The sequence below is a fragment of the Daucus carota genome, chromosome 5, assembly GCF_001625215.2.
Source record: "Daucus carota subsp. sativus chromosome 5, DH1 v3.0, whole genome shotgun sequence".
Taxonomy (NCBI): Eukaryota; Viridiplantae; Streptophyta; class Magnoliopsida; order Apiales; family Apiaceae; genus Daucus; species Daucus carota.
This window is the reverse complement of record NC_030385.2, coordinates 24,468,479-24,483,779: the sequence shown is the minus strand read 5'-3', so window position 1 is coordinate 24,483,779 and position 15,301 is coordinate 24,468,479. Positions and strand designations below refer to the sequence as shown.

Here is a 15,301-nt window from a genome sequence, read left to right as displayed (position 1 = left end):
ATTTTCGGGAGGCCATGACCAGCCCATATGCGAACTTTTCGGCGTTCGGGTATCGGGTTTCCGCATCTTTCAACATGAGACACATAGAAGACCGGATGTTGGTTCTTCTCGTGTTCCTTCACCAAGACCGCACCCAAGGTTCGGTCAGTTACTGCCAAGTACAGCTGGAGGGTCTCCTTCGGATCGGGCCTCATCAGGAGAGGGGCTTTAACCAGATATTCCTTTATTTCCTCGAAGGCCTTCATGCAGTTCGGCCCCCACTCAAAATTCTTTGCTCCCTTCAAAACTTCAAAGAAAAGGAGCGCTTTTTCCGCTGACCGAGAGATGAACCTACGGAGGGCTGCCAGTCGCCCAGTTAACTTCTGAATGTCCCGAATGGTCTTCGGGGCTTCCATTTCTAATACTGCCTTTATCTTTTCGGGATTCGCTTCGATCCCCCTTGCACTGACCATATACCCTAGGAACTTGCCACTATAAACCCCGAAGGTGCACTTGGCGGGGTTGATCTTCATGTTGTTCCGTCTTAGGGTCTCAAAGCATTCTTTGAGGTCATCGGCGTGATCTCGAAACAAGGATTTTACTATCATATCATCGACGTAGCATTCCATGTTTCGGCCTATCTGATCGGCGAAGACTTTGTTCACCATCCTTTGAAAAGTGGCCCCCGCGTTTTTCAGACCGAAGGGCATCTTGATGTAAGCATAGGTTCCCTTCGGGGTGATGAATGCTGTCTTGGGAATATCCTCGGCATCCATGGCGATCTGATGATAGCCTGAAAACGCGTCCAAAAAGCTGAGTATTTGATAGCCAGAGGTGGCATCTATCAGCTGATCGATGTTCGGCAGAGGGTAGTGATCCTTCGGGCAATTCTTGTTGAGGTCGGTATAATCGACACACATTCTCCATTTGTTGTTTGACTTTTTGACCACCACCACATTTGCCAACCATTCAGGATACTCGATTTCTTCAATAAACTTGGCCTCCAGTAACTTTTCCACTTCGGCCTCAATCACCTTCTGCCTTTCCACAGCGAAGTTCCTCTTTTTCTGCTTAACAGGCACAGCCTGTGGATGAACATTTAGCCTGTGCCGAGCGATCGACTCATCCAACCCCGGCATATCTTCGGGCCCCCAAGCGAAAACATCATGGTACCGACGGACCACATCAATCACCTTCTCCTTCAGCCCTGATTCCATGTCTTTACCGATTAGAACCATTTTTCCCGAGCACCCTGCGTATAATTCCACTTCTTCGGTCTCAGTGCCTGGTTCGGCTATCGGGTTTGAAAGATCATTCCCAAACTTTTCCAACTCAATATGTAGGGCATGACCGCTGCCCCAGGACCATCTTCGGTTCGGCGCCGCCTAGATCCTTGTCCTTCTCCAAGTCTTCCAACATGATGATTCGGGCCGCTTTCTGATCACCTCTCATCTCCCCTACTCCCTTCTCGGTCGGGAACTTTAACTTGAGATGGGGAATAGAGGCAATGGCTTCAAAGGCAGCGAGCACTGGTCTCCCCAAAATAGCGTTGAACGGGCTTTCTACCCGAACCACATAGAACTTGACCTATTTCTCCACAGTATAAGGGGATTTACCAAGCAAAAAGGGCAAGTGGATCGTACCTTCGATCGGGACGGGCTGGTTGTCGAACCCGTAGAGAGGAGCTTCATAGCAGGCATCGATCTGCTTGCCTTCCAGGTTCATCTTCTGATAGGTATTATAATAGAGGACGTTAACAGAACTTCCTCCATCGACCAGCACCTTCCAAATCTTGTTCTGACCGATCACGGGGTTAATAACCAACGGATCCTCGTGCGGCAGTATAACATCCTCATAATCTTCTTGGGAGAACATTATAGGATACGACTGTTTGGCGGAGTTGATTCTATAGAGGTTGTAGACCTGCCGGGCATACTTCTTCTTTGCCGTTTTGCTGCTTCGGTCTAACACTGTTCCCCCGAATATCGTTCGGACCTCGCCTCTGTACCGTTCTCCCTCTTCGGGTGCCTTCCCTTTATCTTCTTTGGGACCTAACCGATCCCCCAGATCTTTAACATATTGGTTCAGATCTCCAGCCTTGACCATCTTCTCTATCAACTTCTTTACATCGGTATTGTGGCCGTTGTCCCGATGATAGTCACAGTACTTATCAGAGTTTTTCTTGTAATCTGGGATCTTCATCTTCGGCGGCCGAACGAATCCTGGCTTCCCCTTAATTTCGTTGAGAATCTTGGAGGCAGATGCGTTCAGAGGAGTGAACACAGTGTTGTCTCTATCTCTCCTTCGTTCGGCCCCTCTGTCTAGCTTCTCATCCCTTTCGTCCCTTCGGCCCCTGTAGCCTTCATTCCTTCTTCCCTTGTTGTCCGAACGGGAACCGTACCGATCATCTTTCCGGTCATTCTTATGTCCCCCAATGGACTCCATCTTTCTTCTGATGCTCTCCCCCCGTAAGTAAATATCGTTCAACGACTTAGGGGGTATATCGTACAAAGATGATCGGAGCTTCTTACCTTTCACCGGGTCCAGACCAGCCGTGAGGAATCCTGCAGCCTTCACCTTGTCCAAGTTGGTGACCATCCGCGCTTCTTCCTTAAACCTGGCCAAGTAATCACCCAACTCCTCATTAGGCCTCTGTCGGCAATGAATAAGGGCCTCAGTATCCTTCTCTCTTCGGCACAAGTGTGAGTAGTGCCTTAAGAATTTACGCTTCAGCTGATCATAGGAACTGACCGATCTTGGACGCAGGGATTGGTACCACATCGTAGCAGACCCCTTTAGGTAGGTCTTGAACATCTTGCAGAGCATGATGTCACAATGCCCCATACCAGTCATAAGGGACTCGTATTTGTCGCAGTGATCGATCGGGTCGCTCTTCCCATTAAATTCATTCATTTTCGGGAACTGTCTCCCTAGGGGCGGCCGATATTGCTCGATCTCCTCGACTATCACTGGCTCATGGGTCAAAGTCTTGTCCCCAAACATAGCCTTCTCCATTCGGCGGAGTCGGTCCCGTACGTGGGGACCTTCCTCTCCTTCGGAATCCGAAGGTGTGACATGCCTGTGACGAGGCCCTCGGGAGTGCGACTCAGAGCCCGAAGACCCGTCTTGGTCTTCCCGGTTCCTCTTCTTGTTCCCTTCGCCCTCTGGCGCTCGATCTCCTTCGGCCTCCAAGGCCTCTCGGAGGGCTCTCTCCTGGAGCTCAATTTCTTCCCTTTGTAGCTGGAGGGCTTTCAGCCGTAGCTCATCGGCCTCCCTCTTCTTGGCTAGTCGGGCAGCTTCTTGTTCTTTGGTCTTGGAAGACTGGGCTTTAGCAGCCTGTTCTTCCCGCCATTTCAGCAGCATCTGCTGTTGTTCTTCTGGGGTGGGCAGCAGCCCTTCGGGACTGTTGCCAAAGTCTAAACCGGCATTTGGGTTGGAGGTGTTTCCAATGGTTTGCTCAGTTGGTTTTGTCATGGTGTTGATTTGTAAGAGATTCTACTTGTAGTTCCCACAGACGGCGCCAATGTTGGAGCCAAAGTTCTGCCGGATGCCGAAGCCTGAATACGACCTGAAATAGAGAAGAATGCGAGGGATTGTCCCCCCGATTCACCTCCGGCGTGAGAATAAGTTAGTGGCTCAAAAGGGTTTTTTAGAGAACTGCAAGCGTAGATGTATGTAAAAGTGTGTATGCGAATGTGTTTTACCCTTGATTTACCCACTTTATATAGGAGGGAGGTGAACCTCCGTTTTGTAACGTTCCCGGCCGATGCGGGAGGAAGTAATGGTGAGTTAAGGAAGTGGGATTCTCTCCCTCGACCGTTGCAGCAGTGACGTTGGCGTTCAAATAATGGGTTGGGCTTCATTTGGGCCTTGTCGTGTTTGGCCGAGAGGCTTATAATCCAACAGATCGTGATTCCAATTTTATCTTAAAATCGAGCTGAGCCAGATAATACTCTTCCACAGCGAAAGTATTGCTTCGCTGTTGTATCAAATACATGCTGATATGATTTTGTATACGAAGAGTTGCATAAGAGCATATCTGAACGCCGAAAAAATTGAAAAAGAACGATAGAAACACGTGGCCCCGATCACACAATTCTTAATTTATGGATTTCTACGTACTAACATTAGACTAACTTGCGCTTGTTTTTGTCAGTTTTCTCTCTGCCTCCATCAGTATATTTTTACATGTACATCACCTAACCACCTCCTTTCTACTCTCTTTTACTTTAAATGGATACATGTTCATGTATGCTTAACAACCCATAAAATCACCTTTAATAGAAACATAAACTATACTCCCTCCGTTTTTATTTAATTTGCTCATTTGATATGTCGGGTGTCTAATTTATTACACAAAAATATAGTTTGCAGTAATTTTGTTGAATTCATATTCATAGTATTTTAAGACGGTGAAAATTTTATATTTAATACTGATACAAAATAGAAAAATATTAACGATCAAAAATATGCATCAACAAACATGATAAAAACAGACACGAAAACTATTAAGAAACAGAGGGAGTAATGTTTTCACCGTATTATACTCCTCATCCTGTAAACTCACTTATAAGTTACAAACTCAACAAACCAGCTGTCTGATTCCGTCTTATCTAACTGAATTAGAATTTTAAAAATAAAAACAAAAATATGTATTTTTCTAAAATCATTTCGAAATTTAAAATTTTGAAAATTTATTTTACGAGTCCCGTCGAATTATGGCATGTCTTTTACACCTTTTTAGGCCAGAGAAGGTCCGCTTGATTTTAAATTTTGATGATCTACTACTACAAAATAACTGCACAACTGGAGTGTACACAAAAGAAAAAAAAGAAGCTGAATTTCCCGATAAACTAAACTTGTGATATAAATATATCAGTATCCGTAGGTCTGTGTATGAGTGTGACAGAAAGTGTGTGAGTTGGGTTTTCGTGTTCTCGCTTCCCAGCAAATTTAATACTGTACCTGCACGTATTTCATATTTTAAAACCGTGTGTATATAATTTGAGAGTTCAAAGCTGCCAAGGAATCAAGCAGATACGTACACAAAGTGTGTGCGCAGGATAACAAGTTCATGCATACACACACTTTCGGTTGAACATAAAGTGGCAAACTTTCTGGTCTTTGTTTGTGTTGATTGAGATTGAAAAAGAATCACTGTTTCCATTGAAAGCTCTGTTTCTTTTAGCCTCACTCTGCTGTGATTAAAAGGGTCAAAAAATTTCTCAGGATTGGTTTTCAAAAAGTGAAAAGCACTGAGTAATTAGACTACTCATGCTTTGGTACGCGTGCTCTGATGCAAAAGCAAGCCCTTGTTTGTTGATCAAGAGTATAGAAACCCCACTTGTTTAGGTTGGTGGATATATTAGATTTTCATTGCCTATTTTTTAGGAGAAGCCCCATAAGGTAAAAATGGGGTATTGTGAGAGATGGGGTTTTGGTAATTTCACATTTCTTGGATGAAGCTTTGAGTTTCTTGAAGTGGGGTTTTGGTAAAATTGTGGGTTTGGATGTAGAGATGCAGTTTTAAAAGTTGGGAATTTGAGGTCTCATTTCTTGGTTGAAGCTTTTGGAGATCAGCTCAAGTAAAAGTTGATAAATGGGTTCTGTTGAAGAAAGGGCTAAATCAGCTGGGTTAATTAGTGGAGCACATAGTATTATTGAGGATATCAAAGTGTTGAAAGAAATGCACCAGGATCATTCTGGTCTGTTTTACTTTGCCATTAATTTTTGTGTGATGCATATGTTACTAGTAATTAACTTTGTGAATCATTTAGCTGCCCATAATTTTCGCAAAGTTTGCTAAATATTTGTGATGTTTTGAATTTCTATGCTATGTAAGTAGCCTTCATTTGTTTCAGGCCATAAGAAGCACATAAGCTCCGAGTTATGGCATGCATGTGCAGGGCCTTTGGTAACATTGCCTCAGGTTGGAAGCCTTGTGTATTATTTTCCGCAAGGTCACAGTGAGCAGGTCTGATTTTATGATTGTATATTTTTGTTCCATGCCTTTCTGTAATGAAGTTAGTTTCTAATAGCTTCCTGCTTTCTTTTAACTGACTGAGATGCTTGCATTGTGCTGCTGCTGGACTGGTTTAATTTGTTCTTATTATAATAAAATGTTGGTAACTTAACTTTAGTTGTATATTGATGTTCCTTTTGGTCGGAAGGAATGGAGTGAAAAGCTATTAGCAAACTTAAGGGGGGAAATGGATGCAAGAGAAAGGAAAAGAAGTGCAAATTTTGTATCACTAGGATTGTTAATAAAATGAGTAGAATTTTTGTTGTACATTGAAGGGATTGAGCTCTAGCTTAATAATATATGGATAGAATGGAGGAAATTTGTATATCTGATATAAAGGGGGGATGAAATTATGAATACACAAAATTTCATTCCATTTCCAACAAATATAAATCCTTCCAACGAAACAGAGCATATGATTACTGATTTAAAAGATATCTGTAAGTTTTACTGCTTTGTGAAATCGTACTTTCTTCGCTAATTTTAGTATGCTAGTCATCTCAGATAGTACTGCAGCCAAATATTTACTACTTGCGAGAAAGCATTAGGATTAAGATTCTAAATTGTTCAAGTAATTAGCAGAAGCATATAAGCAGCAGAGTTTTTCCACATGGCAATTCTATTATATGATGTTAAAAGTGAGACATTGAACTTAAATTGTGGCCCACTTCAGCAAAATTGCGGGTCCTTTTAGTATTGCCGAGATTCATAATTCCTCGTTGTATAGAGTTTGTGATAGTGATTTCATGCTTCCTTTTTATTATGGCTTAGACTGCTAGACCTGCAGTTGCTGCTCCTTGGAGTTATTCCGGGGTTGTGGAGAGTGAAAAAGAAATCATAATTTGGTGTACTTTTATGGTTACATAATCTAGATATATACTTCTTTCTATGCTACGTTATAGGAATGGGGTCTTTAAGCTGATAATTTGTTCTTATTTTTTTTCCTGTCTTTTTAGAACCACTTGAAGCTGCAGCATTATAAAACTGTTTCTTTATTTTGTTATTCTTTGTATGATCAATTTGGCTTTCTATATTGATAATTTACATCAATTGCACCATAACTTGTTAAATATTAACATAATCTTTTCAATGCTAATGTGATCTTAATTTTCTTATATCAGGTGGCCGTTTCCACAAATAGAACAGCAACTTCACAAATTCCAAACTATCCCAATCTACCATCTCAGTTACTTTGCCAAGTTCACAATGTTACGATGCATGTACGTAATTCAAATCTATGTTTTATTGTTTAAACATATTTGGGATTGTATACATGTAATAAACATGGATAACCACCCATAATGTGCTGTATTCTGAATAACTGATTTGATCTCTTTCAATTTGCTGATAGGCTGACAAGGAGACTGATGAGATATATGCCCAGATGAGCCTCCAACCAGTAAACTCTGTAAGTTGGTTATCAAAACATGTCTTCTATTCCAATTAATATCATCTTTTCGGATAAAACTTATTTTGCTAGATTTGACATGTTGCCCGGAGCACATCTTCTGAATGTATAAGATGCTTTGTGTTAAACTAGGAAAAAGATGTCTACCCTGTACCAGATTTTGGTATAAAGGGCAGTAAGCATCCTGGTGAGTTCTTCTGCAAAACTCTGACTGCAAGTGATACTAGTACCCATGGTGGCTTTTCAGTGCCTCGCAGGGCAGCGGAAAAGCTCTTTCCCCAATTGGTGAGGTCTTCATTATGTGAATAGATACCGTTACTGGTGGGTTTCTTGCAGCAGATCTTTTACATTTTTCTATAAATTTTTATAGGACTACTCGATGCAGCCTCCAACTCAAGAGCTTGTTGTCCGTGACTTGCATGATAACACATGGACATTTCGCCATATCTATCGCGGTAGAGACACTATTAAAACCTCTAAATTTCATTTCTCCATTTATTGTTATGTGTTCTGATCTTATTTACTTGATAAGTAACACAGACATATATCATAATTCATAGTGGGGGTGATGTATCCTCTATTTCTCATTTCTCAATTTTCTTTCGTGTTCTACGTGAATCAAATTTACTTGAAGTTTTCTCTATGTTTATATGCTATAACTAAATAGTTTCACAACTCCCTCTTTGTCACTGTTCTTTATGTAGGCCAGCCAAAGCGGCACCTCCTCACAACCGGTTGGAGCATGTTTGTAAGTGCTAAAAAGCTTGCAGCAGGTGATTCTGTCCTATTTATCAGGTAGGAGTAGTATCTGCTTAGGACATCATTCAATCATGTTCTGGCAACGCTTAACAAGGGGCATATTAATATATTGAATTTACTACTGTCTACTAGAATCAAATTAAGTTAATAAGATTTTAGCCTCATCTGTGCTGTACCATATTATGTGACCTTGCATGGCATAGAGATTTCAGAGTACTCGTGCACAATTTCAGTATTGTGTCTGGTATACATATTCAGCTGACTTATTGATGTTTTTTAGTATGATGCACGAAATGTTTGGCCTCTATGACCCCTTATTTGACCTTAATTCCAATGGCATTTTTGGAAGAAAATGATCCAACTGATATTTAAAAAAAAAAATTGTGACAGAGACGAAAAATCACAACTATTACTTGGAGTAAGGCGTGCAAGTCGTCAGCAAAAAGCTCTGCCATCATCAGTTCTGTCTGCGGACAGCATGCACATTGGAATTCTTGCTGCAGCAGCTCACGCTGCTGCCAATGGGAGTCAATTTACAGTCTTCTACAATCCAAGGTTTATATGTTTATATACATACGTGTAAGATGAACATAATCTACATAACAGTGCTTTTGATTTTATTTTCCTGTGTTGTATGTAGGGCGTGTCCGTCAGAATTTGTAGTTCCTTTAGCGAAGTATCGAAAATCAGTCTACAGTACCCTAATGTCAAAAGGTACGAGGTTTGGAATGATGTTTGAAACAGAGGATTCCGGAAAACGCAGGTAAAGATGGTCAGTTTATTAGTTAATTGTTTTTAATTAATACATGTAACACATTATTACAATATAGTTCTTGTATTGCGGGCCTTGTGGCTAAGAGGTTCGACATTTTTTTTCCTTTATGGTTAACCATTGAAAATTACTGAAATATTAGTGTTTACATGATGTATTTGCAGCTTTGAAAATGTTCCAACCCAGTGTCTTTATGTCAACGCTGCGACTTTTTCTTATATTTGATTTGATTATTTGACCCAAAATTTATACATCTAATGTGAAGAAACGGTATACCTGTTAAATTGTGCAGATACATGGGCACCATTGTTGGTATAAGTGATTTAGATCCAGTAAGATGGCCAGGTTCAAAGTGGCGTAATCTTCAGGTAAACAAGGGTATTTTTGTATTGGCTTTCAACTCTATAGTTGGATATTACGTCCACATATTCAGGGCAGAACCATGAACTCTGAAGCGGGGATGTGGTGTCTTGAATGAGCAGGATACAAGGCCACATCTCTATCAAAAATTTATCAATTTTATTTCTAATAATTACATACTGGGTATTTTGGATTTTAAATGCTTCGCTAGCTTCTTAAAAGAGGGCTAATTGTATTATGATTTGTATGTATTATGATTTCATTTCATGTTTCTGGATCAGGTAGAATGGGATGAGCCTGTCTCTCGTGATAAACAAAACAGAGTTAGTCCCTGGGAAACTGAAACTCTTGAAAGTCTCTTCATTTTTCCCTCGCTAACATCAGGTCTGAAGCGTCCGGCGCAGTCTGCCTTTTGGGGTACAATAGTAATTTTTTCTCTTGTTTTTTCCCATCTCTTTAGAAGTCATATTATTATTAATATATTTATCTAGTTACCATTTTATTTTTACAGGTAGTCAGAATGAGTGGGAAGAAATGATGCATAGACCATTTGTTCGTGGTAATGACAATCTGAATGCAGAGTTTCCTAATCCAGTAATGTCTAGCGTGTGGTCTGAACAACTGATCAAGACGTTATTAAAACCTCAGAATTCTAACTGTCCAGGATCCATTGCACATGTCCAGCAAGATTCTAGTGCTAATGGATTTAATCTACAAGGGGCCAAGACTTGGCTACAGGGAATGGTCAATCAAAAAGCTCCTCCAATAGCTTCAGAACACAAGCACACACAAACAGAAGACCCCTCTCAGTGTCAGCGCATCAATCCTATTTCTGCTGAACCAAACTTATTACAGTCAGACATGCCATTAAAATTGGAACCTCAAAATGTATGTGGAAACCAAGCACAGCAGAGGAGTGAGAGTGGGTTGACAAAAGGGGAACCTGAATTTGCATCAGGTCAGTTGAGCCAATATACTTATAGTGGACAGTGCAATGAAGAGAAGCAAGTTTCAAGAGCTACAAATCCCCAAAATGTTGGTAACAGCGTTTTGCCTATTAACCAAAGCCATGATTCACCACAATTTCAGTCAAGCCCGTGGTTAATTCAAGCACATATGGATCCAATACAGTCTTCACAGGCAGATGCTTCGAACCTCAGTTCTTTAATTCCCTACCCTGATGCTAATGACTGGAATTCAAGTCCTTTTAACTGCCAACCCGTTGCTGGGTTTATCAAACCTCCTGGACCTGGTTTGCTCACGGATGCGACTGATCCAGTTTTACCTTCAATGGGCCATGAAGTATGGGACCATCGTATGAGTAATATAGAATCTTTAGCGGAGACACGTCTGTATGATATGTTACCTCAGGAAGATTCATGTAAACGTCATTGCTCAACCAACTCTTTTGGTCTGAAAGATATATCAGATGAGAGCAATAAACCATCTGAATTCTATCATTGTTTAAACTTTGAGAACAGCAATGGTGGAAGCACTGTGGTTGATCCTTCAGTTTCAAGCACGGCGATTGATGACTTTTGTTCACTGAAGGATGGTGAACTTCAAAATCAGTCGGATTACCTAGTCAGCAATTTCAGTTCATGTCAGGATATGCAGTCGCAAATTATGTCAGCCAGCCTAGCAGAATCTCATGTTTTCTCTCTGCAAGAATTTCCTGATAGCTCAGGAGGTGCATCTTCAAGCAATACAGAGTTTACTGACAGCGGTCTTTTGCCGAATGCTTCATGGCAACAGGTGGCTCCAAGGGTGCGTACTTACACAAAGGTACCATATTATAAGTTTTATGTGTAATTTTTTTATATCCTTCAATACGTCAAAACTGATTTCATGTACTCTCCTTCATCTTTGTTCTGTTATGCTGTCAGATCCAAAAGGCAGGTTCAGTTGGTAGGTCAATTGATGTCTCGAGTTTTAGGAACTACGATGAGCTTTGCTCTGAAATTGAACGCATGTTTGGACTCGAGGGACTGCTCAATGACTCAAAAGGTTCTGGTTGGAAACTGGTGTATGTGGACTATGAAAATGACGTACTTCTTGTGGGTGATGATCCTTGGGAGTAAGTTTGATTGATTACAAATCTTATACTATAAAGTGATGTATATATATAACACTAAAAGCTAAAACCTTTGAAGAACAATGCTTGCTAATAATAACTATCATTTTCAGGGAATTTGTGGGGTGTGTCCGCAGTATTCGAATCCTATCACCTTCTGAAGTTCAGCAGATGGGTGAAGAAGGAATGCAACTTCTCAATAGTGCTGCAGCTTCGCTACTATAAATGCTTATGTTTATAACCTAAAGAATCCCTGTGAAAACAGGGACGAAAAGCCAGAAAGTGACAGAAGTATTGTTCGCAAGGAGTGTCATGCGGTAGCTTTCTTTTTAGCTTGTATCATGTAAAATTGTAATGTGATGTTTTTTTTTTTTTGCTTTTTTATTTCGGATATTACTCTAAAGCAGCAAGAAATACATTTGAGGTTTTAAAGGTCTTTAGGACGAGATAATATAATCTTGGACATATTTAAGCTCAAGTTGAAATGTATTGAAATTTGGTTGATAAGCTTATGAAAACTCAGTTGTTTATTGTACTCTTTATTGCATATCAACTCTCCTCAACCAGGCTTTTTAAAATTTTGTATTAGTCGCAAAACAAAATCCCAAGGTTTGCATTCCAGATTACTGGGATACTGTCTAAATATTAAAGAGAAAGAAAGAGATTTATGATACCAGAAAACAAACTGAACAAACTACACACAAGACTACACAAGTAGAAGAGAAGCAGGGGTACCGAAACAGGCTCCCAAACTTCTGTTGCAACAAACCAGAAATACTCGAACGAGAAAAGGAAATGAGGCTTGAGTTATAACCAACAGCCATACGCCAAGTTTAAAATCATCACTAATCCATAGTTATGACTGAGTGTAACCTAAAACTACATTATTTGTCCCTGGAAATTTTCTGCACAGAGCACTTGATGACGGATAGATAGCTGACGGATAGATAGCAGCAGGGTGATGAAGTCGGAAAAATAAAGAACGAAGAATAAAAGAAAAACTTTCATATCTACCTGATCTGACTGGCCCTCAGCGTTCACTCCTGCCCCCGTTTACTCGTTATTTACAGAGAGCTAATCACACGAACCACCAAGTTACCAATATCTGGTGCTCTTAGGAACCCTCTTCATGATAGAAAGGTAGTTTGCAGCAGGTCTAATACCAATAAGTTGGGGTCTATCTAAAGTAAATAAGAAGGGAAAATGGGAAACAGGAGGCAACGTTGCATTAGACTTATCATATTTCTTGGTTATGTGATAGTACTTATCATGCTGCGGAAAACATAGAACATAACTATGTAAACTCCTTTCATATATTCACTGCAGGGAAAATATTTCATGACAACTATAAGAGTCAAGGTTTACTTCTAAACATCAACAATCACCATCACATAGGAAGACACGATACAGAGGACAATAAACAGATACTAACTTTAAATTCTAACTTCTAACTTATCAAATTTCATATCCTTGATATTCATAGAAGAAGATATATGACATTATAAGTATGTTACAAGAGTTCCAGCATAGTTCAGGAAGCGGTTAAACAGGCTAGAATTCCAGATTTTTTTCACTTTTGTCAGATATAAAATGATAATTATGTGTATGTAGTATTTCTCCAATGACATGCTTTCTGAATTCCTATAATCCCATCCAGATAGAGGAAAAAAAAATCTCTATTTAGGTAACACCTTTCTTTGTATTAATCTTCATCATCCGTTCTTGTTGTTAACAACAAATGCACTATGTTTATTGCAAGCTGAGAAAGAACTATCATGATAAACTTTAGTTATAAGCTTACACAAAATCTGTGTGACGAGAATCTGAATTACTAACCACCATCTCAAATTCCACAAACCTATTTTCCTATCATACTCTAACTGGTTTCTGTAGAACTGCTGATAAATACACCTCTGAATTGCCTCCTCCATTTATCCTCTCTCCCACAACCCATTTCAACTTCTTATATCCAAATTGTTCGATCAACCTAGTAAGAACCTTCTTCTTTTCATCACTAGTGCATAAAAAGTTATCCAACCAAAACAAACCACCAGCCCTCAGAATCCTATCAATATCAAACATTAAAAACTCCAATTTTTCCTGACGGCCACTAATATCTAGCCCATTTGCAGCATGAACCAAATCAAACCCATTATCGTAAAAAGGGAACCTATGATTAATACTAAGGTATATTGGAAAAAGCCCTCTAGCTGCAATAAACTCACTAAACGGTGCATCCACATTCAAAGTAGCTGTAACTACAGTTACATTCTTTTCCGCCATTCTAGCAGCAAAAGTTCCGGAGCCACCTCCAATGTCGAATCCTATTCTTGTTCCCCCACTCCCTAAAGCCAACACATCCTCAATCAAGAAATCATTTTTACCCCTACCCTTAACAAATTTCCCTTTTTCATAACCATTTACAAGATCAAAACATCCAGCACAATCCCTATTTAATTTCTTACTATTCAAGCATGCTAAGTTTTTACAACCAATACCACTCCAACTAAAAATACTATCACTAAAATTTTTCCAAAGTGAATTAGGATAAGGAAGTAAACCAACCTTAGGAATTGACTTAGCAAAGCATCTTCTCCTAGGTAAAGGCTCACATCCTTGCAAAATCAGTCTCTGACCAAGACTCCAATCTTCAGGGCAAGGCCCATTAACCTTATACTTCATAAACTGGGCCATCAAATCTAAAGATTTCCCACAAGAATGCCCCACAGATGCAACCATTTCAGTAATCCCAGTTCTTGAATCTTTACCTAAAGGAAGTTGATGATGCTGTAAAAAGTTCTTGAGCTCAGTTGGGATACTAGGGTCTGAAAGATCAATGCTTTCATAACCAAGAAGATCTTTTTCCATCTGGGTAAGTTTTTTCTGGGAAGCATCAATCTCTCTTAGGATCAAAGAGACTTGTTCTGAGATGAGTGAGATGTTTTTTTGATGAGAAAGGTGAAAAGAGTGGTGCTCTGGCTCTGGTGAAGATGTGAAAGCATATAAAGCAAAAAGATTGGTGGTGATAATAGAGAATAACATGAGAAGATTAACAGCTGAAGAACATAGAGTTGCTCTGTTGAATCTGGCTGTGCCATCACCAATTTTCAGTGAAACTGATCCCATCTATATGACTATCAAGGGAAAGAAAAAGAACACCCAGTGGAGTTGAGACTTGAGAGGGAATGTATATGTAAGAAGTTTGAGTGGGAGAGAGCTATTACTACTACAACTACTACAATTACACTATGAAGGACACGTGTTTTATAAGTAGTCTAGCATTAATTCCATAACTTTCTTCTCATGCATGCTGGTCCTCATTAATCTACTAGTATGGGCATCTTGCATTTCAAGGAAAGATGAGAAGAAAAGTAGTACAAGGTTTTTACATTTGACTATTTACACGTATTTTGAGATTTTTATAAAATATAATTTCAAACATGTTTTTATATTATTTTTGTTTAAATGAAAATTTAAACATCAAATTTTTATTTAAAAAAATTTAAAATAAAATATTACAAAATTATATTTATAAAAAATTTAAAATATGTGCCAAAAAGTAAGTTAAGGAACCACTTCTGATACAGGGTGAGCAAAGGGAATAAAATTTTATTATCAGAGTGGTGAATATACAATTTAAATGACAGCTCGCGTTTCTAGAATCTTTGACAAATATGACAACCTCGTATGTAAAATACTTGTCACGTTTATATGGATTTTCTCATTTTGGCTCAGTCTTCTTGCTTAGGTTAACGATATATTTCAAGTTTTTGTTACTTGGTGGATTTGACTGTACAGTCCTACACTGATTAAACTGAAGATGTGTGTACCGTTTGAAAATAAAAACGGGACACACCTAGTCTTCTCAAAACAAAAACAAAAGAGAGACAAATATGTGTAAATGATGAATCTTCATCGTACAAGAAG

At 39.5% G+C, this 15,301-nt stretch overlaps 2 protein-coding genes across 2 annotated transcripts; one reads left to right on the top strand and one right to left on the bottom strand.

Moving 5' to 3' along the window:
• The first annotated feature begins 5,109 nt into the window (after window positions 1-5,109).
• On the top strand, window positions 5,110-11,909 carry LOC108223326 (auxin response factor 5). Its single transcript, XM_017397516.2, has 14 exons — window positions 5,110-5,684; window positions 5,841-5,953; window positions 7,123-7,221; window positions 7,353-7,409; window positions 7,542-7,694; window positions 7,780-7,864; window positions 8,114-8,204; window positions 8,559-8,723; window positions 8,809-8,931; window positions 9,233-9,308; window positions 9,582-9,717; window positions 9,812-11,085; window positions 11,187-11,377; window positions 11,488-11,909. Exons 1-14 carry the CDS (start codon window positions 5,579-5,581, stop codon window positions 11,597-11,599), a joined length of 2,781 nt encoding a protein of 926 aa, XP_017253005.1. The 5' UTR covers window positions 5,110-5,578; the 3' UTR covers window positions 11,600-11,909.
• LOC108220620 (probable methyltransferase At1g29790) lies at window positions 11,737-14,690 on the bottom strand. Its single transcript, XM_017394434.2, has one exon. The coding sequence runs from the start codon at window positions 14,498-14,500 to the stop codon at window positions 13,244-13,246; it is 1,257 nt and encodes a 418-aa protein (XP_017249923.1). The 5' UTR covers window positions 14,501-14,690; the 3' UTR covers window positions 11,737-13,243.
• Between the last annotated feature and the right edge of the window lie 611 nt (window positions 14,691-15,301).